At 45.5% G+C, this 27,858-nt stretch overlaps 1 protein-coding gene across 1 annotated transcript in view; it reads right to left on the reverse strand.

Moving 5' to 3' along the window:
* Positions 1-27,858, reverse strand: part of APOB (apolipoprotein B) — a 37,995-nt gene that overhangs the window by 3,533 nt on the left and 6,604 nt on the right. The window contains exons 7-26 of the mRNA XM_077152187.1: positions 26,852-26,976; positions 26,119-26,204; positions 24,833-25,052; positions 23,820-24,047; positions 23,473-23,590; positions 23,215-23,361; positions 22,277-22,488; positions 21,783-22,020; positions 21,023-21,199; positions 19,961-20,152; positions 19,106-19,273; positions 18,455-18,666; positions 15,826-16,008; positions 15,017-15,138; positions 14,182-14,392; positions 13,426-13,601; positions 13,118-13,305; positions 12,501-12,646; positions 10,502-10,875; positions 275-7,849 (exon numbers count right to left, since the gene is read on the reverse strand). Coding sequence (XP_077008302.1) covers positions 275-7,849; positions 10,502-10,875; positions 12,501-12,646; positions 13,118-13,305; positions 13,426-13,601; positions 14,182-14,392; positions 15,017-15,138; positions 15,826-16,008; positions 18,455-18,666; positions 19,106-19,273; positions 19,961-20,152; positions 21,023-21,199; positions 21,783-22,020; positions 22,277-22,488; positions 23,215-23,361; positions 23,473-23,590; positions 23,820-24,047; positions 24,833-25,052; positions 26,119-26,204; positions 26,852-26,976 — 11,098 coding nt within the window. The remainder of the gene's footprint in view (positions 1-274; positions 7,850-10,501; positions 10,876-12,500; positions 12,647-13,117; positions 13,306-13,425; positions 13,602-14,181; positions 14,393-15,016; positions 15,139-15,825; positions 16,009-18,454; positions 18,667-19,105; positions 19,274-19,960; positions 20,153-21,022; positions 21,200-21,782; positions 22,021-22,276; positions 22,489-23,214; positions 23,362-23,472; positions 23,591-23,819; positions 24,048-24,832; positions 25,053-26,118; positions 26,205-26,851; positions 26,977-27,858) is intronic.

A 27,858-nucleotide genomic window follows, 5' to 3' on the forward strand; every position in this document is an offset into this window, starting at 1 on the left:
TGGTTCCTCCTGAGTGTGAGCAGCAGACATGCTTTGCCTTAAAATCATTCCAGGGAAGCTGAGTTTCTTTGAACCTGTTCCTCTTAAATGTGAGTAGGTTTTCTACGATATGGTTTCCATGGGCAGGGTATATATGTTATCACCTTTCCTCTTTCTAAAATTTTGCTATCCAGAGTAATCATACTTCTAATCATATCTAAGTACATAATTGCCTACTCAGAACCTACACTGAAAACCCGTAGTATCTAAGAGAGGCGTCGGAACATCTCCTTACCATTGAGACCATATTCCAGGAACCGCACGGTTGAGCTGCATGTGGAGTTCAGGAAAGTTTCAATGTGATCTGCTTTGCTTTTCAAGCCAGCACGCCAAGTGGCTTTGTACGGGGTAGAGTCCACCTCAAAATGTGCAGTCAGTGCTCCAAAGAAAGGAATGAAAATCCCAGCAGGTACAGATAACTTAACAGAAGGGATCTCAATTGTCTGCTCAGGCACGCTGATGGTTGGCAAATCAAAATCTGCAATCTTGTTGGCCAACTTATTTAGATTCAAGACAGCACTGCCAACTGAAATGCTTTTGGGAAGGGTGAACTGTGACATAGTTAACTGAAATTGAGGCACAGTTACCTCAAAATAGGGAACTGCGGAGTCTTCTGGTTCGGAATATTTTGTTAACACATCGACTTTGGGGAATTTGACTTTGGGTAGTGTTTGTATGTTGAGAGCAAATGGTGGAGTACTGAGCTTCTTGTAGATTTTTATTTCACTGAAGTTGAGTGTGTAGGCTGGAACCTGAAGATCTGTAAGTGGGACTTGGAATGCAGGGGTGACAAAAACTGAATCTGGGTCATTTAGTTTCAGTCCAGAGATAACGAATTCGTTAGCCAGTTCTTGCACAGGAACCGAAAGAAAATAGCCATTGGGGTTTTTGGTGTACACAAGGGCTGTTGAAGCACGAAGATACTGTCTTTGGTGAATGCTAGTGGCTACATCCAGCTTCAGGAGGTCCCATAAGCTCCTGTCATAAACTGGAAGGACAATTTCTTTGAGGGGCCGTAGGTGTCCTTCTAAGGATCCTGCGAGATGAAGGCGCACCTCTTCTTGGTCATTGGAAAACTGTACATTGTTCTGGAGAGACCCAGAATGAACCTGGACCTCACTCTTCCAGCTGAGCTTCTGGTTCCCACTGTTAGCATTCAGCGCCAGTTCCTGGCTGAGGTAAGGGATATTAAGGAGGGAACTGGACTGGCGTGCACGGACCTGAACAAGGGCTGACATTTTCCATGGGGAGAGCTCCAGGGTGGCTTTGCTTGTGTGCTCGCCGTGTGTTGAAAAGAGGTCTTCTAGCCTTAAATGGTTTGTCATATCGCGTTCCCAGATGGCATATATGCGTTGGAGAGTGGCTTCTCCAGCAACATTTTCTTTGATTTCAAAGTTCCAGACACCATCAGCTTTGGAAGCTCCTTGCAGCCTCACAGAAGACCGAGTGCCCTTGGAATTCAAATAAGTGCTGGCCTCACTGTCAATGACCCCAGAATATTCCTGTGAAAGGACTGAACCCTTAACATTTCCTTTAGTCAATGACTCAATGGAAAAGTAAGAGGTGAGGGTTTCTAAGCGGAGCTTGTGCTCAACCATCCCTTTGGCAGTAGAGTGCAGCATGGAAGAATTGAAGTCATACTTTAATTCAATGGATGAAGAGACTGTAGGTTTTGACTTGGTATTCCCATTAAGTTCTTGCTTGAAATTCATTCTTAAAATTGGACTTTGGACTTTTGCAGTGGTTGTCATGGACACTTCCATGTTTTTCCTGTTTAAGCTAAAGGCACTGTCATGACTGCCTTCCACAAATCTGTTATTCAGAGACAAAGCTGTGGCTAATTTCACCCCTCTTTTCCTCGTCAAACTTGAGGTGCCCTCTAATTTGAACTGCAGTGCCTCAAAGATAGAAGAAGAGGAGGAAAGGAAATGAGCAACAATATCTGACTGGTTATAAAGCCCAAAGTTGGTGTTTAGGGTGATGACGGTGGACTTAAAGGAAAAATCAAAGGTGGTGTTGCCCATGGCTGGAATAAGAATGTTGTCCAAGGTACTTAATGCCTTGAAATCTGGAAGGGAAAGCTTGCGAAGACTCCTAGGGACAGAAAGGGCTGGCAGCTCTAGGGGTGGGAGGACGAAGGTGTATGAAGGCACGGACAAGTCAGAACCTGGGATGCTGAGGCTGGGGGTGCTGATCTCTTTTGGGATCACATAGCCGAAGGTCAACATCTCTACCATGAGTGGCGTCACCTCAATATTGAGGAACGGAAAGGTATATCCAGGAATTTGAAAGGTCCTGGGGAGTTCGTTGAGGGATGCTTCGACTTTGTACTTTTCAAACTTAATTTTTGCTTCATTATAGGATTTGGTAAGAAAATCTAACGCATTGTCCCTGCCTTTCTCAAAATGCTTGTTGAAGGTCTTGATGTTCTGGCTGATGATGTCATAAATTACATCCAAAGGGATTGGGATGGAATACTTGTCTTTGTTTTTCTTATACTGAGCCTTGACACTTAAATCAAATGATTGCTTTGTTGTTTTCAAGAATTTCTTCAAGCCTGTTTTTTCCCATATGGAGAAATTTTTTAGCTGAGGAGTAGTGAGTAATATGTAAGGTAGAGTCATTTTAGGAATCGTCAAAGGGATGTTTAAGAAGTCCAGGTTGGCTTCTCCATTCATTCCTACATGAGCCTCCACACTGTTCTCATTGTTTCCAGCAGAGAAGTTCTGATTGTACTTGTATTGATTGAACCTGCCACTTGCTTGCCAACTCACTTGCTGAACACTGGGACCTAGAAACAGTGCATAGTTATTCAGAAAGTCTATCTTCCCTGACAATTTTAATGGAAAATTAACTTTCAGATTCCCTTCATTGTTTGTGGATGCGGTAAGCTCACGTGGCTGCACTGAAAGGAAAAGGGAATTTTTCAGAGTTCCGGTAACTCTTCCATCTAGATGAGCGTTATGGGTGCCGGTTACCTCTGCCTTCATCTCTCTGAGTAGTGCCGTGCCTTTAGCAGTGAGAACGCTGTGGCCCATGTGCTGGGATTCAACCTGGGACTGGACTTCAAATTTAGAAAAATTGAGGAAGCTAGATTCATAAACCAAGTTTTGGTTTACTCTCAGATGTTTGCTGTTGATGTTATTGGACCATCCAAAGGAAGCGATGGGTCCTTCCACAGTGAAGCTGACTTGTGATTCATGTGTCCCCTCATCTGAGAAGTTGGGGCAGGCCCATTTCCATGATCCTTTTCCAGAAGAAGTCCATGCCAGGTGTCCAGCTTCCAGCAGCGTCTTGATTTCATTGTGCAGGTCAGCCTGACTGGAGAAGTCCAGGGTGGGGATGTTCAGTGTGTGGAGGTACTTTGTGTTACTGTCCAGGGTAAGCTGCTTGTTTATCTTGACAAGCACACTGTTCCTAAGCTCCAGCGTATTTTTCTCTGTGTGCAGACTTGCCACGGTGTTTGCTTTTCCCGTGAGTGTGCTTCCGAATACTAGCGCTTCACTCTCATGCTCTGTTCGGAGGTACTTGCTAGAGAACTTCACAGATTCCTTCACAACCAGAGGATTAATCTCAGGGGCTGAAAGTTGTGCATTTGCTTGAAAATCAAAAGTAAGAACTTCAAATTTAGATTCTCCTTTGGCAGTGATGGAAGCCACGATCTCTGCCTTGTTCGCCGACATGGTGACATTCTGAATGCCAGCAGTTGTGTCCAAGGAAATAAGGGGAGACTCGATTTTCAAAGTGCCATGCAGCTTACCAAAAGTAGGTATTTGGACTGTGTGTGCAATGCGGGGAAGCTGGAATTCTGGTATGTGAAGATCAGGAACTTGGAAATCTTCCAAGTTGAGATTTGGTATGACGATTTCTGGGATTGTGAGCTCTGGTACGTAGAAGTTGGGCAGAGTGATTCTAGCCAGAAGGGTGTCGTCCACCCTCAGGTCCCTTAGATACACTTCTGGAAGTGGCCACTGCATCTCGCTGTTCAGCATCTGGTCGATGGTTCGGATGATCTTTACCTTCAACTCTACAAAGTCAATTGTACAAGACGGCACGTGGAACGTGTTGAGGATGGTAAATTCTGGTGTGGTGAACCTGGGTGGGATTTCGATATCTTTCAGCTTTTTGAAATTTATCTGAACTGACGTAATTCTCAAATCTGTCAGGGGGACCATGAACTCCGGAGTCTGAAATGTGGCTTCCTGAAGAGCATGGAGGCTGACCTCAAAGGCAGGCATGGTCCCGAAGATGGTCTGAATTTCTGGAACAGTGAAGCCCTGTTCTACCAGGACTTTCAGGTTTGCAGCCCAGTCTTGGATAGAATACTGCTCTGCAAAGTCAGTAAGGTTCTTCGCAGCAAGAATCCACCAGTCAGAGATGTAAGTGATGAGCGTGCTGTAAACCTGGCTTACCAGGGACAGGTAGCGCTGAAGTTCCTGCTGGATGTCCATCTGATATATTCGGTCTCGTATATCTTCCAGGGTCTCTTGGAATTTGGCTTTCATGTACTTGAAAGATTCTGAACTTAAAGCATCATATAACCATTTGATGACTGAAGTGATCTGGGTGTCCTTTATTGTTTCCAAATGGCCTGCCATTATGGCCTTGACCTTCTCTGCAAACAATGTGACCGCTTCAGCTTTCTGGGGTAATTCCAGAGCCTGGATTTCACCATTGATTCTCTGAGTCACCTCACGGATTTTGGCATTCGTTCCATCCACAAACTGGTTATAATCAAATGATCTTAATTTCTTTACCAACATGTCAAGGAATCTGTTTACTTCTTCAATAAATTTTTCAAAATCCATTGCTTTAAGCTTCTTAACAGCATCATCAATAAACCTAGCTAATTTCTCAAAGTAATCTTTTATGTCAACTTGTTTTACGATCTTGCTTAGCTTCTGAAGTGTCTCCTTCAGCTTATAGTGATGGGCCAACTCTACTGATTTATCCATTAAAACCTGGACTTGTTGGTCTACTTTATACTTCTTAATTAACTCGTGGACTTTAGCATTAAATGCATTGATTTGCTCACTTACTTCAAAATCTTTCATAATATTTATAACAAAGTATTTCAGATGTTCGATAATGTCCATTATTCTTTGAATTGGGATTGCAGTTCTTAACTTATCCAAAAGCTCTGTAACATCAGTAGCCTCGACCTGTTGTTTTAACTTTTTGGCAAGTTGCTGGATGTCTGTATTCTGAAGTTGTGTCTCGATCTGTTGCAATTTTTCTTGTATCCGGATTCGGATTTGATACTTAGTATCTACATTTTGAATCCAAGACGCAGAACTACTTCCCATTTTGTTAAAGTCAATCTTTTCAATAAGCACATATAAATCATGGATTGCTTTTACTAAATTTACATGGATATGATAATGTTCATCAAGAATTTTTAATTTTTCAATGATTTGATCAATAATCTTAGCAATAGCTGCTTTAAAATCATGTAGATCATAATTATCTTTAATATACTGATCAAATTGTATCACATATGTCTGTAGTTGAGAGAGTTTTTCTTTCAAGTTGATTTTGGTATCATCCAAAATAATTTGCAGATCATTGGCTGTAATTTTATGATTTTTCATGAAAGTGGTTAGTTTCTCCTTGGCATTTGCCACTTGTTCCTCCCAATTTAGCGCATTCAGATAGTCATTAACTTGCTGTGGGAGTTTGTCCAAGGCTGCTCTGTATTTTCTCACCAACTGATTGATATTGACACGTTTCATTTCTCTCTGTATGCTTTCTAGCACAGCTATAATTGCCTTTTGATTCTTCTCAAAATACGCTGGCAGGGTTGTCAAGAATGGGAGTTTGATGGTGTGCACGTCTTGGCTCTTATCATACTTTACAGAAGCAAAAGCAGTGAACTCTTGGGGCTGGTCAATGACATCCCTCATCAGTAGCGTATCGATCACGTTGACTGGCTCACTGAGTAAAAATGGCACTTCAATTGGCATGTCCAGCACGGTGAGGTCGGCCAGGCCTCGTCCTCTGAGCTCCACACCTATTCTTTCTTTCGTGTTGTAAGCATCCAAGTCCTGGCTGTACTCATTTTTGTTCAGTTGGGTCTTGAGTTTCCAGGTTCCGACCTGCTCAGCTGGAGTAAGCAGGATGCTGACTTTGTGATCGAGGGCGGAATTGATGCTTTCTCTGGACATGAGATGGTGACCCGTGGAGCCTTTGAAGTCATGAGAGAAAGTAAGGGCTAGAGGTTCTGCTTTCAACAGGAACTTACTGTACAGCTGCCCTGTGTGGTCCCCCCAGAGATCCAGTTTCCCATTGCCGTTCGCATGTGCGTCAATGGTCACTGTAAATGGTGCTATCACAGAGTGGAGGGCGTTGCTGAAATGCAGCGAGTCTGAATTATAGCTTGTACGGATGTCAATGGCTGAAGCCAGCCCTGCAATGTCTGTGCTGAGCCGGTGGCTAACCTCTGCACCCCAAATTTTAGCCATAGTGTCTGCTTTGTAACTGGCTGACAAGTCAGCATAAGAAATGGTGTAGATGTGTTTTATTTCCTCATTTTGGTAGGCTCCTTTTATGTTGCCAACCACATTTAGCTTCAGCGGCTCCAGTCGTAATTTCCCGTTGTTGGTCAGATCCAGAGAGCCGTACTTCAGGTCATTGCTTAAAGTCGTTACAAGAGAATAGGGCTCTAGTAATAAGTTAAAGTTTTGCTTATAAAACTTGTCCGAGCTATAAATGTTGTCAAGCTTCGAGGAGAAGTCTAGCGATAACCCTGCAATGTTCAGACTGTTGGCATAGTCAAGTTTCATTTCAGCATATGAGCCCATCACGTCGTTTGAAAGCTTCAGTCCTTCTCTGTTGAGTCTGAAGTTGAAGATGTTTTTGCTGTCGACACCCAGAGCCGTGGCCTGATAGGCACTGCCCAGGGACAGCTCTGTGAGGGTGGCTTTTCCATCAACACTGAATTTTGCATTGTGCTCCCGGAAGCGGCCGTTCGTCATTAATTTTATCGACGCCCCCGAGCGGCCGAGCCCGGCGTTCAGCTCGTTCTCCAGCATCAGCCGACTGCACTTCACGCTGGTGGTGGCGCTGGTGGACAGTCCGTCCCGGCCGATCCTGAGCGTGGCCTTGTGTGCACCGCTCTTACCTGTGTCTGTGCCCAGGATGTCAGTGTTCAGTTCAAGACCCTGGGAATTTAGGGATCCAGAGAGCATGGCGAACAGCCGCAGCGATGAGTAATCGGCCTGATACTCGGAACGCAGCAGCGCGTTCTGCTTGGAGAAGGTCAGATCCAGCTTGTTCGAAGTGGCCAAGTCCTTGTACTTCCCGTGGGTGTCTGATTTCAGGGTGAGCTCGTAGTTCTCGTATTTCAAGGAGGCTGCTTGTTTAATGATGCCATCTTGCAGATCAGAGGTGGAGGTGACGGAGAGAGAGCCGTCTTGGTACCTTCCCGTTATCTGGTTGGTGCCGTGGAGGTAGGAGGTGTTAAACCTCAGGTTGGACTCTCCCCCTATCTGGCCCGTCCTGGCGTCCCTCTGATAAGACAGGTCATAGATGCCATTAGCGAAGAACGAGGAGACCCGGAAGTGCCCATCAATCTTCACTTCCTTGATGTACAAATGCTGTTTCTTTTTCGAGTCCAAGTGGACTGCAGCAGACATCTGTGGTCCCCAGGCACTGGATGTATCAAATGTTAGTAAGCCTTTCGAGGCTGGGTTATTTCCTCTTTTTTCTACATGACTGAATTTGATATTTGAATCCAGAAATTTGTGGCGTAGAGATCCATCACATGATAATGTGAAGACATTCCTGTGGTCATACGTTGTTTCTCCAGATCCTGACAGTAAAATTGAAAGATATTGGTTAAATTAAATGATAAATTTCCAGAATAATCTCTATGTTGCAAGTCTTTCAATAATAAAATCTGGGTCGGTCGTGCGAGAGTCTCTATTTACACATACGCCCACAATCTGATCATAAAAGGCATTTCTCCAGGAAGCCACCTTCCTCACCACAAACTTGGGCTGGGTTGGTTCCCTTGCCAAGTGCTTCCACTGCACCTTATGCTTATGCATTGCACCCTATCCTAGCGCGTCCCACCGTGAGTTAGGCTGGCTGGTTAATCTGTCTGCCTTCTCGGCTACTGCATAGTAGAATATTTGATACATACTATGTGCCCAGTAAATATTGCTATTGGTTGAATGAATGAATGAATGAATGAACAAATGAATGAAAAGGCTCTGAGTAGCAAGGAAAATGTCTGTAAGGAAGTTGAAGTCCTTTCTCACCTATCAGAGCTGCCCTGCATTGGCCCTGTGTACCCTTTACCTGGTAGCTGCCCTGCAGGATGAGGTTCCTGTAATCTGGTCCTCCCTTCCCTTTCTAGTCTCACCCCCCACCACGGTCCTCACAGCCTCAGCCCTGTGCCCACTGCCTCCTCTGACTCCTTTCTGCCTGGAATGCTGGGCTCTGGAGACTCAGTTCTTTTCTCTACAAAGCGTAGATGACAGTGCCGCTGTTACAGTGGGGTCGATAGGGTTGAATAAGATAACATACACAAATATGCTTTTTCAAGCAAAAGGCATGGATTGAGTGATTTCTATTAAATGATCAAGTAGCATCTTTACCTTCTCTGCTTTAGAACTAATCATACAGAGTCATTAAATATTAACTGCTTGGCCAGAAGATTAAGTGAGAGCATGAGCGACCCAGTAAGGTAAAAGCATGGGCCTTGCCCCCTAGGACGTGGCACTTGAGTTGGGGGAGACATAAAGACCAACTCAAATGAAGCGGACACAAGGGGTGAGATAACACCTGGGTTGGGAGGCAGAGCTTTGAAAAGGTACAGGAATTCAAAGAAAGAAGATCCGTGAGGGTTGGTGCATTTATCAAAGGCTTTTATGAGGAACGGGCTGAGACTTGGGCACTACTAGAAGGTGAAGGAGGTAGGAAGGAGGGCGTCCTAGGAAAGGCAAGACGGAGACAGGCTAAGAGCTGCCCGTAGAGACCAGTCTGATGGAAAGCTCCATTTTGGATAGCACTGGGTGTGCTGGTTACGTGGAGTGAGTCCAGATTATTTGGAGCCTTGAATGCTAAACAGAAAGGGACTGAGGACTGAAGAGTTGCAGAAGTTTCTGGGCAAGGCCTGGAGGTTGTTAGAAGTAGAAGTGACCTGAGGGGTAGCTTTGTCCATTGCGTTGTCAAAGCTTCGGGAACCCTAGGGGCTTGCGGAGATGTCAGGCCCTTCTGCGATGGGGTGAGGGCTCCAGACACCCTCAGCCAGAAGCTTTCAAACTGGCATTTCTACTAAGTTTTCACTTGACAAACTGTTTAAAATATTTGAAAAATACTGAGTTAATCTGACCCTTGCATCGCATAAATAGAGAAACTGAGATCTGGCGAGAAAAAGTGACACACCCAAGCTCTCCCAGCATGTAAAAGAAGCCTGACCCAACCCTCAGATGTGCTCCTTTGGGTCAGGTCCAGAAGCACATCTGGGAGCTAACCAGGAATAGGAAAACTAGAGGGATGCTCTAGTCTTTTTTTTTTTGCAAAAAATTTGAAGCAAACTAAAATAAAACAAAGCACAGTCCTTTGGTCCTTTTTCTTGAAGTCTTTACCTTTAACAGGTTATATGACTTGGGACAACAATTTCAGTTTCATAATCTACATAAAGGGGATGCTAAAATCCCATCTTTCTCCATCAGCCCAAGTTGTCATAAGATCAAATTAGGTAATGTATATAAACTGTCTTTACTTTGTAAGCCCATGTATTTCTAAATTCCAAACATGGAAACCTTGTAAACAAAACAGTTGACATGTAATGATTTTTTTGTTCCTTAACAAAATAACTGAAACTGAAAGAGGTGCAAAAAGCAAGCATTACCTATTTTTTTAACTTTCAGGAATTTGTATTTTTTAAGATAAAAGCAGATTTTTGAATTTTTGAATGGAAATAGGAAATGTCTATATCTATGTGGTCACAAAACGGTTGTTATTCTCAGAACAGAGTACCTAAATAAGTTTAAGGGAAGGAATCAGTTGTATCTTTTATTTAGTGACCTCAAGAACAAGTAAATGGTCTATTGGATTATCTTATTCTTAATTATCTAACTGTCTAATTTGGAACAACTTAGATAAAGAAATGAGTCAGTTCTCACTGGCAAAATTAAAATGGCACCTCTCCAGGTCAATCAGTGGAAATGAGACTTCTGTACAACTCAGAACCTCCCAAACAGTATGTTTCCTTGAATTCTACAGAAAATGGACTCACGTCGTTGTCTTTTTCTGTGAAACCATAGTGGCAAGAATGTTAAGTCACAATAGGGGAAAAGCTATGGATATCTCTGAAAATTCCTGGCTGGGTTATGTTCGTTAGGCAGGAAGGTTCTGCTGGACATCTGAAAGGTGCCTGCACCGAGCGCGGCAAGAGTAGGGAGAGGAGGCGCTCCAGCCCGGCTGCAGCACGGGCACCCTGGAGCCGGCTCACCTTGCAGGCTGTAGGACAGCACGTCCACCACTGAGGCTGCCTTCACCTGGTAGCGAGCCTGAAGGCTGAAGTGGTCCGTGCTGGTGTTGCCCCCGGTGTAGGAGGCCGACCAGTTGTACAAGTTGCTGTAGATGTTGGTGGAAAGGTCCAGAACGCCCAGGAGAGGCACCTTCAGCTGATAAAGCTTGGGAATGGTGAATGTGGGGATGTGGAGCTCCCGGGATGGCAGGTGGAGTCCCACAGACTTGAAGGTGAGCTCGGGTGTCCGAACGCTCTCTAAGATCTTTAGATCTTGGGAAGATTTGCCACCCAAAGGCAAAGGAATGTCAATTTTCACACTGTGCTTGTTCAAGGTATATTTGACCCGGCCATCACTGCAATGAACCACAAAGTTGCCACATTCAGACATCAAGAACCCCCAGTTCTCTGCCATGTGACTTCTGAGCAATGCTGGGCAGGCCCCAGAACCACACTGTGCTTTTCCTTGTGCTGCTCTCTGTGCCTCCATTCCCTTTGCCCTTTTGCCGCCTGTCACATGCTCACAACCTCCCAAGAGCTGTTCCTTTTCAGTGCCGTCCCCCTGAGTCTGGGTTAACCCCAATTGGTCTTATAACCGCGCTGTCCCCTGCACCTGTCTCAAAGAGCATGCCATAATTCTGCTTATTGAATGAATAACCATGTGTTCATTCATTCTGCCTAGCCAAGGTGATTTATCTGGGAGCAAGGACTCCATAGCATCTCGCACACAGGGGACACTTGATAAATGTTTGTGGAGTTAAGAGTACAGGAGTGGCAGTCAGGAAACTTGGGTCATGCTTTCTTAGTGAATGAGCCTCTGGGAGCCTCGTGATGTTATCTGTACAGCAGGGAGGATACTGCCTTTTCTGCTGGCCTGCCAGAGCAGACTTTAGATAGCAAATGAGAAAAATCTCTAAAAGTGCTCTGCAATCTTTTCAGTCCTATGCAAAGGTCAGTTATGATAACGAATAAGAACAAAGCAGGACAGCAGGGTTCAAAGGTCATAAGCAAATAAACTCCTGCTCACTGCATTGTGTTAGTGGGGGCTGGAGGCTGCCTGTCAGCACCCCAACATTCGCAAAGAGGATGAGCAGTCATCCCCAAGGTCCAGTCCAATTCTAAGGCCCAGCCGTGCTGACTCTTTTAGCACAGCACAGAGAGGGCCATTGGTCAGAAGTACCAAACTGTGAAGGAAGGGCCTCTGCAGCTGCTGCATTTCCCCTTTATTTTCCGGGCTTTGTCCAGCTCAGCCTTTCCACAGTCATCCGTTAACCTTGCAGCTCAGCTGCAGAACACTGCAACAGGCCACTGGTTTTCTTAACCCTGCAGCTGACACAGAGAACTGTCAATCTAGCAAACAGCACAGTCTTCTCAGCTTATGCTCAGGCGTTTCTATTTTCGTGAAGTAAAACAATCAGAGCATAACATGCTTTTCTGCACACATAAATACGGACTGTGCAGTTTGGAACCTGACTTCCCATGAGGGCTGAGCTATATGGCTGAATTAAGACAGTTTCTCAGAACGCTGCCTCCATCCATGTTCATGGTTGTGCTGACCCTCTGCAGCTCCCCAGCAAGGCTGGAGCCAGTGCTTCCTCTAGTGCTCTTTAATTCTTCAAAGTTAAACAGTTATGAATATATCCAGGTGGGGGAGTTTCCTTATAACCAAGGAAGATGCGATGACTTTCAAATTCAGACCACACAGTTGAAAATTATGGTTGCTGCAAAAACATTTTAGGGTGGTGGCACGGAATCCCCCCCCCATTACATTCATAGGCTCTTCCTACTGGCTTGGCATCCACTTTCTGACCTCACATGTAATGTCGCAGCCCTGCCATAGACCTTATGCTGCAGTATTAATCTCCTTAAAAGGCTTAAATGATTTCACCTAAAACGTTTCATTTCAAAAGAAGACAAAGTCATGCTGAAGTAAAATCTTCCATTTACTTTGCATCATTCAAGAAACTTTCATTCCTTTTACCTTTTCAGGAATAGGCTTTGTGGAATGTGGAAATCTGGCAATCCCATTTTCTGTAGGTTCAACTCCCCTAAGCTGTCGAGGTGATCTTGCAAAACGTGGGCGTAAGGAAGATGCCCGGATACCTTCTGAAACCATGCATTTGTTGCCTATGAAATGAGAGAAGATTTTTGGGTAATGGCATTGATGAGCCTCAAGGTACAATGAACATTAGATGATAACCCAGACTTGACAGACCAATTAGTAAGCAGGACAATGCACTGAAAGTTAAAATAAGTCACAGAAAATTATGAATTTTGGTTTCCACTAATGGTCTCTTCCCCAATATTATAAAAGGAGTATATAACCTAGACTCCTAGCCAGTGCCCCGAAGCTTCCCTTGATAAATGTGCCCTAAAGGCACGGCAAACTCTTCCTCCTAAGAGTATTCATTTTTTTTTTGTCACATATAGCTCTGTGTAACTGGCTATGCATGCAAGAACATTTCTTTTTTCCCCAGGAGTCTTCTGGGGCCAGGAAGCTTGCCTTATACACCTTTGGATACTCTTCTGTACCTAACTCAGGGTTGAGTATGTAATTAGCACTTATAATCATTTATTGACTGGCTGACTTATACTTACAACAATTAATTTGGAGCCCATGTGCCGGAAAGTCATGTTTGTTTGAGGAACTGTACTATCCAACAGACCACTGGCGTACGTGTGCAAGCTTCCAGGATAGTCAGAGAGGTCCACTGGGAAATTGGAAGCCACTTTTTTGGTATCCACATTGGAGCCTGTCTTCCATTCAAATTCAATCTTTTCTTCATCTGGAAATGAAAATATCAAAGAGTCATAAATGGTGCCAGGCCAGCACGTTTTTAACAGCTCGCCACGCCCACAGCCCAGGGCCCAGCGGTCCAGGAAGCACGCGTGCGGGGGGCTCGTACCGTAGCGCCACGCCACCTTCTTGGAAAGTGTTGAGCCGTAAGCAGTAGCAGATGAGTCCATCTGCAGGAGCAGCTTCCTGGGGGACCAGTGGGCGAGGATCTCACTTCTGGCTTCTGCTTGCAAACGGGGTATGGAAATAACACCTTCGATATTGCCTTCTTCCTTACTGCCACAACTGTTGGGAAAAAATCAGTTGCTATCAACAGCCCTGGGCATTCCAAGGAGACATGCAGGATAAAGCAGGTAGACCTTCCGTTTGTGGTACTAACAACTAGATTTGAGAATGGCTCTGAGAAATTGCTTTAGATCAAACCCATTAACTTCTAAAGCTGACATTCAGCACAAATTGAGGAATTTCCAGGCAGACACATGAGAGAAGGAGATTTTTGGAAAGGGTTTGAATCCTGCTGTACCAATTTCTAGCTCTAATGCCTTGGCCAAATGATTTAACACCCCTGAGCTACCATTTCCTCATCTATTAAATAGGGAAAGCTCCTGTCTGCCTTGCAGTTGATCGTGAGAACTGAGATCAAGTACCCAGCACGGTGCCTGGTAAACAGCTAGTGCCCAATAAATGGCAGGAGGCCACACTGGGGCAGGTGGGGAGGGTGAGGCTATTGGGGTGACGGCTGCCTCTTGGAGGCAGACCTGGCAACGGGAGGGGTCCTGGCCAGGTCACTTTACAGCTGGAGAGGAAGGAAGGAAAGAGCCACCGGGGTCTGCAGGTCAGGGCAGGTCACCCCACGCCTTCCTACCTCACGCGGCCGGTGAGAGTGACCTCTGTGATTCTCTTGTTTTGAATGTCCAAGGTAAGCTTGTAAGACTTTCTTTCCTTGACAGACTCATCGCTAACTCTGAGGATGGTCCCAAAGTCAACGTCGAAATCCGGAATCAGCATTTCACTGGACAAAGTCTTACTCTGTCGGTTATATTGGAACGTCATGGAAGCCTCAGTCTGTTTCCCACCTGGGAGAGGATACAAGAGCATTGGAGGGCTGTGGTGAGGAAGCTGTGTTCTGAAAGCAAGAGGGAAAGGCAGAGAAGCCCCAAATACCCGACGGGCTGAAACAAGGACACAGACCAGGACTTTTCCCTAAACTTGAACTCAGTGGCATTCATGCATTCGTTCAATCTGCACATATTTATTGATTGCCTACCATGTGCTAGGTACCGCTCTTAGCACCAGGGAGACCTTGCAGAGCTTACATTCTGGTGGGGGGTATACAGACAACAAATGAGCATTTCTGTCAGATGGTGATAAATACTAAAAGAAAAGCAAAACTCCATAAGAGGTTAGAAAGTGGTGATATAAGAGGTGCTATTTCATACACGGTGGTCAGAGAAATTCTTTCTGATATGGGCACGTGTGGACAGAGACCTGAATGAAGAGAGAGGACGAGCTGTGCACACATCTGGAGGGAGGGCCGTCCAGGCAGAGGAAATAAGGAGCCCAGAGGCCCTGATGTGGTTAGCCCAGCCCTAAGGACAGGCTTTCAGTGAATATTTGCTGAACACATTCAAATCTGTGTTCTTCATGAGTTCTGAACCTGGGATGGAGGGCAGAGAGGAGGAGCCCTTTTTGATACTTGCCTTCCGCTTGAGCTATAAACGTCATCGTATCCACCAAAGCACTGCCTTCTCTCTGCAGTTCATAGGTTGCACTGGCAGTGTACTGCTCCACCTCTCCCGTAGGCCTCAGTTCCAGTTCAAACCTAAAGATGGGACAAAACAGCTGCAATGTTAGTTTCCAATGATGATGATGTCCCCAAAGCCACTTAGCCTCAACTGCATTAAAATATGGCCCTGATTTTAATACTGTCTCTTGCCCTTATGATGATCTTTATGGTCCCTGTGAGGCAGGGACAGATCCCACAACCCCCAGAGTTTTGTGGATGCACAGACCAGGAGTTTGCTGGCTGCATCAGCCAAGCCAAGAACAAGCAGCAGAAGTGAGGGGAGTGTGGCGACAAGGAGTCTGGTGGGTGGTGGAGGTTTGGGCACACCAGCGGGCTCTGGGAAAGCCTACACCAGTGTGAATGGAGGCAAGGAAGCAGGTATGGAGCTAGAAGCAAATCAGAACCTGTGATGTGGTCTCCTCTAAGGAGAAGGAGGGACACCATCTGCCAGCAGGTGCTTTTACGGGAATGATTGTCAACTGCAGTGGGTATGGTTGCTTTGAGGGGTATTCTTGGATCACTTTGGGCTATTTTTTTTTTTAATTGCCCCAACTATAGAGAAACTCAGTCCTAGAGCCAAGCTCTGGGTAGAGCATCACTCCCTAAGGTTCCTCCAAGGCTCGTGAGCCTGGCCTAAGACACGCAGAAGCTTTTCTTTCGCCCCCGTTGGTGGTCCCGATGTGACAGTGAGTAAGCGCCAGGCTGAGCGTAGCGCCCCCTGACCTGGTGTCCCCCGTCAGAGGGTAGTAGGAGGCAGAGTCTGTGGAACTGGCATTGGAGTAGGCGCCAGTGGTGCAGTAGTTCAGGCCTGTAAAGAAAGGCTTGCAAGTTGACCAGGACTGCCTGTTCTCAATCAGAGGCGGGATCACTTCTGTCTTGGTGGTAGAGACTAAATGCAGCATGTTACTGGTGGGGAAAGAAAGAAACTGAGTTACCCTTAAGCACAACACTACCTGCACATCACTGCTGTGTGCAGTGAGATGCTCTCTTCTCTTCTCCTCCTGCCTCTCCCCTCTGTCCACACCCATCCCAGAGCATTCGGTTGGTTGAAGAGCAGCCACAAGACTGACACTAGAGTGACTCTTACATGTGAGAAACTGGACCAGGTGCTTCAATGTTCATGATCTCAACCCCCACCACAAGGCTGAAATGCAGGCATCAGGATTCCCATCTCAGAGGAAGCTGAGACTCAGAGGTGCCACAGAACTGACTGCCGGGAACGGAACAGGCGTGTCCCTTGCTCCGTGGGCTGCTGTCTCTCACCCTGCTGTCACCTCTTACCTTTACTGGCTTCCTTCTGCCAGCACTAAGCATACTTGGGTCTCTCCCGTTAAACTTGACACATGCACGTGCCTTTCCTTCCCTTCCCTCACAACCTGTCTCCTCTCTCATCATGCTTCTCACTGAGCTGCAATCTGCCTCTCCATCGTGGTTCTAGAACAGCTTCCATCAACATCTCCCGTCACCTCCTCCCAAATCCGGTAAACACGTTAGGCCTTACCTGGAACCTCTCAGGAGCCTTGCACAGTTGCTAGCTCAGGGGCAGATTGAGACTTTAAAGGCCCTGACATCTGAAAAGATTACGCTGCCCTCTACTCAAACACGTACTTAAATGTTAGTAAGCCATACTCTAAGTACAAGAAAGCTCAACGACATTCCATTTTCTTCCGAAGATGCTTTCTTTGAAATATCATGATCTCTCCCCAGTGTTGCCTCCTCATTTGGGGGCTGCCCAAAGCCCATGCTTTGCTGGTGTGCTGGAGCCTAAGCACAGACTGCAGCCTGACCATGGTGTGGCCAGCTCTTGTGGCTACTGTTTGGCCTCTGTGACCCCTACGGTCTTGGTCACGCCTCTCATTCTTTGCTGTTTCCTGTCTTCCCCATTAGATGTCTGTATTCTCCATATTTCCATTCTAGTCCTTCACACTTTATAAACACCAGCCACTGTTTGACCCCAGTTATCTCCACATCTGTATTTGGAGCTCAAACTTCTTAACTGATCTCAGACCCATGTGTCCAGACATTTCTCACTGGTCGTTGCTCAGGATTTCCATCGCAGCACATCCCAAAGTGAGCGTAACATCTTCCCTCTAGATGAGCTGCTTTCACTCTGTGGTCCCCATTTCAATGAAGGGCCTCCATACCTCTTTCCTTTTCCTTACCCCCACATCCAGCCAATCACCAAGTATTCATGAGTTTACTTCCTAACAGTTTCTAGAGTTGGCTTCCCTCTCTCTACCCCCTGACCCTCCACTACTACAGGCCATTATCACCTGTCACCCCAATTTTTGCATCAGACTCCTCACTGGTCTTCCTGTCTCCAGTTGTGCCTCTCTTCCATCCATTTCACACACTGGAGTCAGGGCATGTCTTCTAAAACGCCAAGCTTATCTTATTCCTGCTCCTGTTTTAAAATCTTTTGCCTTCACAAGAAGTCCAAAACCTTAGGCAGGCTTGCTAGGCTCTTCGCGGCCTGAGCCCTACCGACGTCTCCATGGCCATCTCACATTCCTCCCCCGTGCACTTTGCCCTACTGAACTTCTTTTGGTTTCTTGAACCATGTTCTTCCTCCAGGCCACCACACATGCTTCCCCCTTTGCCTGGAACACCCTTTTCTTTCTCCTATGCCTGGATCACTCTGACACAACCTTCAGATATCAGCATAAGGATCATTTTCTTCAGAAAGCTTTTCCTCATTGCCACAGGCAACATGATATGTGATTTCAAGGTACCCTAATACTTCCTCTCGCTCAGCCCTCACTGTGCTGTTATCGTTTGCTTAATTGTACGTATCTCCTGTAAACTCTGAAAAGTCAAGGACCTTGTATATCTCACTCAACGTGCCTGGTACATATTAGGCAATTAAACACGGTTTTTATGTGGATAAACAAATGTATCCAAAATATGGAAACGAAGGTAAAACAACGTTTGGAGATATCATTGAAAATGGAACTCTCGAGATGAGATTAAGCATTTCATGTTTTACCCTCTGATCTGGTTACCACAAATCAATAAGACCGTTGCTATTTTTCCTGGGAAAAATGTTCATTTCTCAAGGATGATTTCTCCAGAGCCAATGTTTCTTCATTCTCAAAAACAACCTAAAAACAACTAACCAGCAAGTCTCAAACCTCAATGCAGAGGGATACAGGAGAACTTAGTAAAATGTGGAAAATAGAGTCATTATTTAGCAAGTCTAGAATAGGTTGAAAATCAGTCCTTCAAATCCCATCCCCCAGATACAGTGGGGCCTAAATTATTTCAGTGAGCTATCTAGCCTGGCCAAATGCTGAGGTTACATCCTCAATCCTCTCTTTTGAACAGGCAAGGCAGACCAGGCTGAAAGAATTACCTGACACTGAACAGCTTGACCGGCCTCTTTGGAGACGGGACAGTGAACTTCAGCTGCCCAGCTCTCAGGGCAACACGTGCCTCTAGGCCTGACTCATGGAAGAGGTTGGTGTTCATTTGGACCCCGTTCCGAGCAAAGTCTGGAATGACGACGCCCATATTTATCACAAACTCCACTGACACAGAAGGCTTGGTCACCAGCTCTGCCTGGATCTGTAAGTCAGAAGACAACATATTCAGCTTTGTGAAATACCTCAGTCTGGTTGTGAGATCAGCCTCCTGTTCCCGTCCCTGGGCAAACATCTCTGGTTCCTTCATACTCATTATTCGAATCTGTGTTTAGTAAGAAAAGCCAAGGTCTCCATCCCCCAGGGCCAGGAGTACTGGAGTTAACTTTAAATAGGAAAAATTGACAGAGATGTTCATTTATTGAGACAGCGGCTGAGTCCTCAGTCTTCCTGTCCTACCCCAACTGGCGCTGGTGAGATAAAGCGTCCTAGTGCAACTTTAACATTTCCAGTAGAAGTTAACATGATGATCACAGTGATGATGCACTTTGTCTTGAACTTGAAATACTTTCTAAACTTGCACAAGAAACCCATTCTGCAGGTCAAGAATAACACAAGGAATCAAAAAGTGGACAAGGTCTTACATTGGCTAATTCAAGTTTCACTCCAGCCTTGGTCCCGGGTGTGATGACTCCAGATGATGAAACCTGCAGCTGCATCCCAGCTCCTGTGGGGAGCTCGAAGGCATTGTCCATGAAGATGTAGTGAAGAAATAAGTCATTCTTTGAACCTTTCCTTATGGCCTCTCCAATCTATGGACCCAACAGGGAAAAGTTACTAAAAATAAGCCTCATCAAGTGGATTTTGTCAAATGCAACCTTCTGTATACTGGACAGTAATTCCTCTCTCAGAAGAGGGACCAGCACATTTTGACAAGCTGACTCATTTGATAAGCAAAGATTAATGATCACTGATTTCAACAAATTGGACTATGAGAAATTACTCAGAGTGGATTATCATTTTTAATTGGTGATTCAGAAGGCACTTAAGACTAGGCTGGAGCTCAGAGCTTTATGAACTTTCAATATCATTGCATGGCCTAGTTTAATTCTTCTGGTTGTTTGGAGTCTGAATGTAAATGAGGGTTTACTTGGAGTATATTATATCATGGTAATACCAACGTTTTGTAACCAAGAAGCTATTGAGATGATGTACATATCTGTGTGCATTGTGTTTGCTTTGTTACAAAATTTCCATAAAATAATAAAGCCAACTTTATTGTTCATCAAATCGCCCATAATATTTGTATATTCTCTCCCATATTAAAATAAAAATTATATCTAAATATTTGGATGGTGTATTACAGTTTGCCAAATATTTTCTTTCATAATCATTGTCACTTTCTCTGGTTTGTATGTTTGGGATCTTAAGGCAGTCTGGGAGACTTCAAAGAGCACCAGCTAGTCTCCTTGGACCTCTGCTGGCTCTGGGCCACTGACCATCTGGGGGATCCCCTGCAGATAGCGGGCAGCATTCAGCAGCAGCCTTCCCAGGAGCTGGACATCCTGCAGCTGGATGAAGCCAAGCTCCTCTCCCAAGATGCGGAGGTAGGCTCTGGCTTCTGGGGCTTCACTGGATTTCAGGTCTTTGATCAGCTTCTCAACATTGAGCATAATTCCATTCACCATGTCCTAGGAATTAGAAAAATAAAGCGCCTTGTAAGATGTCAGCATTGCCCAACAACGTGAGGACTGTCTTTGCAGCTGTAAATTAGAAATGGAGGTGGGGCTGAGAAATGGAGTGGGCATACTGCAGCCATCTAGGTGCAAACAGGCTTCTCAACTGCAGATGTGCAGACATGAGTCACCTGGGAATCTTGTTAAAATGCTGGTTCTGATTCAGTTGGTCTGTGTTGGGACCCGAGAGTTTGTACCTCTAACAAGCTCCCTCGTGATGCCAATGACCAGACCACACTTTGGGTAGCAAAAAAATGAAAAGATGAGACACTCCAAATTACACAACCTATTTTCTGCTTGTAAAGTGGGGACTCAGGAGGGCTTTAAAGTGAACTTAGCCAATGTACTGTTGCAAGCCAGAAACACAGAAAGCAGTTAATAATAATGAAAATATTAATTTTAAAATCACATTAGTATCTGATTATTGAACAATCAGTGCCTCTGAGGCACTATGCTCATTATTGTACATACCTTATTTCATTACTATTACTTTGGGGGTGAGAAAATGATATGCATAATATCAAGTAACTTGCCCAGGTCTGCACAGCTTGAAGACAGCCAGGTTAGAATTCAAACACATGGCCAGAGCTCAGGCTCCTTCTCATCGCACTAGAGCGCCTCCAATAGGTGCATCTCCAGGGTACAGAGACTCTCCAGAAGGCTGCAAACTGCAAAGATCACTGGGCCTCACCCCATAGGACTGAGTTAATAGCCACAGTTCTCAATTCAGTTAGATAGTACTTTGATGTCTTACAAGCTTAGGTAAGAGTGTTTTTGTGTTGAGACCCAAAGCTTTCCCTGAGAGCATAATCGACAAATAGGTACCTGCTCACGTTTGTCATCCTTGGTGTAGCCAAAGTGGTCCACCAATACCTTGGATACGCGATCGGGAACTTGACCATCAACCCAGTATAAAGCTTTGTTGACACTATCTGGGAAAAACCCTTGCTTCCCAAATAGAGCTTCCAATGTTGGCTCAAAGCCTTTTCCTTCCAAGCCAATCTGAGAACAGAGCCAAAAAACAAGGCAAGACAATGCCATCAGCTTTCTTTCTTGTATATCAGCCCCCCAGAGATCTCTGAACATCCATTTAATTAAATAAGCATTTAATGAACATTATAAACTGAGCTCAACTTAGTACTTCTCTGAAATTGTCTTATTTAAACCTTTCTAGAATCTTGAAAGAAAGAAACTATTATTTATGTTTTTACCACAGAGGAAGCTCAGTTTCATTGGTATAAATAATGAAACCAAACATACAAGGTTGAGAGTGGCTTTGGGATTTGACCCACAACTGTCTGGCCCTACAGTTGGCTCTTCCTTGGGTTTTGGGTTTCAGGGCTTCAGACTCAGAGACATCTGCATCTACACTAAAAGTACTAACCATGCTTTAGATGACCCCTTGGGGTTGGGGAGAGGAGTGGAGAGGAGGAAGTATGGGGAGAAGAAGTTCTCAGAGTGATTGCACAAACTGCCTGATGAGTCTTATTCCTCCCAGGCTGGCTCGTGAGGCTCTGATTTTCTATTTATGGTGTTCTACAGAGTGGGTGAGAAAGTTAAGACCTTTCTTCCATATCACACATACCTCGAAGAGGTCAGCTGGAGCAAATCCAAAGACAGTGAGTGTCGTTTTTAGCATGCTCTCTTTAGGAAGGTAATTATTTGGATCGAATACAAGATTCCCTTCAATTTTGGCTGAGACTGGGTCAAGTGTTGGAAGAGACACAGATTTGGCAAGATGATAGTTCCGGGAAAATTTTCTGAAATCCATGACTGTTGGAAGTTGAGAGCCTTTCAGAGCTTCCTTCACTAATTTTTTCAGACTAGATGAAAAGAAAGGGACACATCATGTCATTTAGCCATTGTCTCTTACCTCAAGTAAATGTGGATTTCTACTAGATACTAAACTATTCAGGTTTCCTTGCCCCCAGATGGGCTTGGGGTGTGCTGCACACTTGTACAAATGGTTGTTTGAGAAGAAAGCACACTCCCTAAAGGGCAGGCAGTGGGTATATCAGAACCAGGCTTTGGGATTCCAACCCAGGGCCCTCTCTGGCAGTGCAGGAAAATGACTCTTACTTTTCAATGTACAGTTCCTCTGAGTTTAAGATGTTGGCAATGTGGGAAGCAACAAAGTTCTTCACTTGCTCATTCCGTTCCCGAAGGAGAAGCCGGGCAATTTTGTTAACATCTGACTGTGAAGGCTCCCTCATCAGCATGAGATAGGCTGCCAGTCGCTTATCTGCCGGAGAAGCGCCATCAAGGAAGGCCTGAAGAAGGGTTCCCCGGACCTGTGACCAAGAGAGGAGACAGTTGTCACTGCCCTTTGGGCAGAACACACAACCTGCCCATCAAGCATGGGCATGGACCATTCGCTTTTTCTCATGTGAAAGTCTAATTTCTCCAAGGGAAATCGTTTTCCAAAAGTGGGTACTGAATCTTCTCTTGAGTGCTCCCCAGAGCCACCAGCTGAAGGCAGGCTCCCGAAGACTCTTGACATATATGTGTTGACCCAGTGACATTAAAATACATGAATTATGACCAAGATGCAACTTGTTTGGAGATCTGTGATGAAGTGAAGATCAGATTGGTTTGGCAATAAATTATTTCAATTTGAGGGTAAAGTGGCTCAGGGATGGTGAGAGTTGGGGACTAATAAATAAGGTGATTTCCAAAACTCAAGAGTCATGGACACCTAAGTTGGGACCATCTTGACTATCATAGTTTGGGGAGACTGGGGAAAGTCAGGTATGTTTTCCCCAGATGAGAGAGAGGGTTGACCTGGGAAGAGAACAGCATGCAGGTGAAATCTCGTATTCTCCATGATGAAATAGCAGTAAGGTCAACTATTTCTCTCATCTCTGCATACCGCAAAGCAATTGTTGAATTTAGCAGTTAGAGAGCAGCAGAATAAAGTTGGTAGAATAATGAGATTTAGAACCTTGTTGGCCTGGTTCTTTCCAAACCCTTGTCAATCTGAATAAACTTTTCACTTTCAGACCTCCAGTGGACTTTACCTCCTCTTTCAGCGCCATTTTCCGCAGGGCCTGGATAGCAGCTTTCTGAACCAGCAGTGATGGCTCTGTACTTTGGATACACTTCAGGACTGAAGATTGCAGTCTTGGGTTCACCTGCTCCATAGTTCTGCCCATATTTCCAATGACCTGCATTGACAAAAAGACACACGAGGATATCAGAGTGCAGAAGGTGAAGTAAAGGGCATCCAGGGAAGGTGTTCCTTAAATGAAGCCTATTATACTAAATACTGAAAGTACCCTCAGGATCAAGTAGGTGTGATCTTTGTCCCCTGTGCAGTCATTGTGAAGCTGTGCCAGGAGGTAGTCAGCAATGTCCAGCAGCTCCTGGGTCACCTGCCGGGTGGTCTCATAATAGCTAGAAAAATAAGGACGGGAGTTAGAAACTCAGCAAGCACATCTGGGTTTCTCTTACAATCCAAACTTTGCTTGCTAATTTCTTACTTCAAGTTGCTTTTCTCAAAATGATCAGTCATAAAAGAGAAAGCACCAGAGTTTGCAAGTAGAGGAAGAAGTGTAATTCTGATACAGGGATGTGAGGTTTTCCCCAGCTTGGAAGAGGAGAAATATAGTGGGAGCCAGCTCACTTGTTGGCCACGTGGCTGAGGGCATAGAAGGTGGCCCGGCTCTGCTGCTCCTTTGCCATGGTGAAGATCTCCTGCAGCCTCTGTGCCGAGGGCTCTGGGATCAGGGCCACCAGGTAGGTCACCACGTCTATCAGGAGAGGGTTGGCTTTCTCATTTCTCAGCCACTGGAGGATGTGAGTGTAACACTGCGGCTGCCCACACTGGATCAGGGCCTGCAAAGTGATGGGGCTGCAAAGAGAAGGGCACAGCCAGTTACATGGACCACTTTCAGGGCAGATGAAACACCCTTTGCCCATGATGTTTCCCCATCGGGATGGCTTTTATTTCCCTTATTCGCTGTCCAAATCCAACCATCTTTCAAAATCCAACTCAGTTCCCAAGAACCACAAGCCATCCCAAGAGAGTTCCAGCCTTGGTTCCTTCTTGGATGCCCAAAGCCCTTAAAACCAGTGCTGTGAAGTGTAGGCAAATCACATTACTGTTTCGTTGCCCAAGTTGTCTGCCCACCTATGCTGTGTGCTCCTCGAGGACAGACTTACTTTCCCTCAATCTTTCCAGTGTCCCATAATGAGGCTAGGAATTAGGAGATTTCTACCAAAATGTGGGCACTCCCCCAAACTAGGATAGTCAACCTGGTACCACCTTAAGTGTCCATGACTCTTGAGTTTTGGAAATTACCTTATTAGTTCTAAATGTTTTAGAGACAAACATTTCCCCCTCTCCTATTTTCCTTCTGTTTTAACATGCAAATTCATGTCTCCCTTTAATATATGTGTGTGTCTGTGTATGTGCATGCTTACAGGTGTTACCCATGGAACTCAAATCTTTTTGAGGCAAAGCACCTTGGCAGATATTTCTCCATCCAATGAACATTAAATCATGGACTGACTGATGAACTGGACTGAGATTTAATGGTGCCTGAGAATGAAGAGTTTCTGTTTGGCCAAGGTTTGAACGTGTGACCAGCTACCACAGGCTATAGGAAAAATTGAGCTGCAACATTCAGGAAATACCTGGACACCTCAATCAGCTTTGGCAAGAGGGTTGTGACTGCCTCATGGTTGAGGCCTCTCAGCTCGGTGACCAGTTTACCAAAGAGGTTGGCTCTTTGGGCATTCTGCTCAGAGAGGGACAGTTTTTGCAGCTCCTGGAGAGTCTTCAAAACGGCCTCAGCTTGCTTTGGAGGTGACGTGGATTTGGTGTTCTCAAATGCAAGCCCCACCTCTTCCGTACCTAGAAGGAAGAATAGCATCAAAGGAATTCTTGCCAACCTTTACATCTTGCTCACATCTTTATATACTGGAATCAGAAATTGAGGATGTATCAGCAAAGGGAAAGAGAGCAGAAAACCCTCTTATACTCAATTTCTAATAGGTACCTGGTTTTCTGTACATTTTTGACTTAGGTTTTTCCACTGAATTATCAAAATACTCCTGCAGATTAGTATTCCCCAATTTAAAGATAAAGGTGAGAACCAGAGATGAGCAACTAAGTAGCCCAAGGACACTCTGGGGACTAAGCTGGAAATAAATTCAGGCTTGTCTGCATCCAAGATCAGGTTATCTCTGCTAGAAAGAACTGGTGGGGAGGTGCTGCTGCTTATTGATTATCAACCATCATTTCTTCGAATTGGCTCTTCTAATTGGGGATGGGAGAAGTTTTGTGTTCCTACCATCACCCTGCTCTGACCTATACCAGGTAGGCAGTGATCATCAGTCTGTAAAGCATCTGCAAAGTATCCTGGATTGATCAGACCTGGGGGCTAAAATGACCTTGAATAAATCATTAAGCCTCTCTGTGTGTCATTATTCCTTCTGTAGGCTGGGTATAAAGACACGTTCTCACCGTCTGATATCACAGTTTGCTAGGAATAAGAGAACCATGATACATAAGATATATATAAGAAAGACAGGTTTAAATACAAGAGCTCTGAAGACCGATTCCTGGGTTGTCATATGGCCCAACACTGAAGGTCCCCACTTGATGCATAAGATTCAGGGCCCAGACTGCTGCCTGGGGTCCTGCAACCTGCCCTGATCATTGAGTGGATGATGCCACACTAGCTTAGGACACCAGTTCCTACTTCATTTATGAAAGCCACGGGAGCTTTGGGAAACCACTGCATTACCCCATAGCCCCTGACATTCTCATGGGAGGTAGCTCAGCAGCCAGAATGCCGGAGTCCACTTAACTCCTTTGTCTGTAGTCATTTAATAGGTCTGAGCAAAGAGCTAAGCCATGAGTGGCACACCTTGGCAGATTTCCCAGCCCTGGCAACCAGGTGGACCTAGAATCCTACCTTCCTCAAAGAAGCGGCTATTGATCTTAGGTGTGTCTTCAAGTTTCAAAGACTGTGTAACATGCGCCATCATCCCATACTTCTCTCTGGAAACAAAGGCAGCGCAGCATGTCACCAGAGCTGACCCCGGGAACACCCATTTTTCCCATGTTGAATGATTCCCTTCTTCTGTTTCTACTCAAAACCTGCCCACCTGTCAAAGCGGGGCTAAATCCAGCCAGCCGAGCCCCCCATAATGAACAGCTCCCCAAGCTCCTGGTCACACTGGCTGTCCTTGCACCGGAAGGACATGTGCAGCTTATACCCTCCACCAGACTGGAGTGCCCATAAGGCACTAATGCTGTGCCCTGAAATTATTTTGTATCTCCCATGTCTAGAATGTAGGAGTTACTCCGTGTAACTCAGAGTTGATTAATTTCCAAAATGAATTTGGATACACACGTCTCTAGTCCAAATTGCAAATTCTCCATGAAGCCTTTTTTTTTTTTTTTTTTTGGAAACAAAACAAAGCAGGGAAGCCTGCAGTGCTCTCCAGGTCTTCCTGATCTCCAGCCCCTGAATCTAGACTAGGATATCTTTTGCTTACACCTCGAGCCTTTTCTGCTAAGTTGTCTGTGAGCTTGGGCACAGCGATAGGGATAGGCACTGCTGAGGCTGGGACAGAGTACGTGAGAAGTGTTTGGTGCCTGCCGACCCACTAAAGGACGAACCCATGGTGCCACAGCGGCCCTACTTGTAGGAGAAAGGCAGGAAGAGGTGCTGCTCCTTGCAGACAGCTTCTGACACATGCTTCCTCTTGGAGTCCAGGATGTACTGGCAGGATTGGCTGCTTCTGATTAGAGTGGACAAGGGGTGGATCTGGGAATGAGATTGGGAAAGGCATTCCGATCAGTCTCTGGGCTGAAGCAGTCTTTCGTCATGGCACTTACCACTGGGAGTGGAGTCCTGTACCACGAAACCCGGGAGGAGAAGAGAGCTTGGTACTTGGCATTTAGACGAAGGGATGCAACAGCTCAGCATCCCCAAAGCTGAGTCAAGCTATAGACCTTCTTACTCCACCCCCAACCTGTACAAACTATGCCATCTATTTGCATTCCACATGTACCCATCCCACCACACAGAACATCTCATGCATACTGCTTACTATTTGTCCTTTGCCTAGAAGCTCTCTCTTACTTCTGACTTTTGTTTGCACATACTTCATATTTTTCTGGTTCATGGTCTACATCCTCCAGGAGAGTGTACAAGGAGCTACACAAAGAGTATCTCCTTCCTGCTCAGACCTAGGACTTCTGGTCTGCACCACTCAGTGTATCACTTTATTGGGTTTGCCATATATTGGCTTCTATTGCCAACGTGCATCTTGGCAAGATGTAAATGCCTTGAGGGGAGGGTCCATGGTTCATTTGCCACTGTTCCTCCCTCAGTGCTGCCAAGAGTGGGGCTGAGCATACAGCTGGTGCTCAGAAAAGTTGCCTAAGCCACTGGATTGGCTTCTCCTGCCTGTGGCCCTTGTGGTCATCCAACCCCCTGCTTTTAGTCCCAAGGACAATGTCCAGGGGCACTGCCGGTCATGGCAGTGATTGCACAAGCCCTTCCTGTTTACGGAGATGACCTCTGACTTGCGTCCCAGCAGATATGACAAGGGCAGAGGTTAGGCAAGCTGAGGCAATATGGTGCCACAGGGCCGGGGTTGAGTGTTAGGGCACCGGGGGGAGGCCCAGGCCCCTGCTTTGCTCA

This window comes from Tamandua tetradactyla, chromosome 3 (genome assembly GCF_023851605.1).
Source record: "Tamandua tetradactyla isolate mTamTet1 chromosome 3, mTamTet1.pri, whole genome shotgun sequence".
In the NCBI taxonomy this organism is placed as follows: domain Eukaryota; kingdom Metazoa; phylum Chordata; class Mammalia; order Pilosa; family Myrmecophagidae; genus Tamandua; species Tamandua tetradactyla.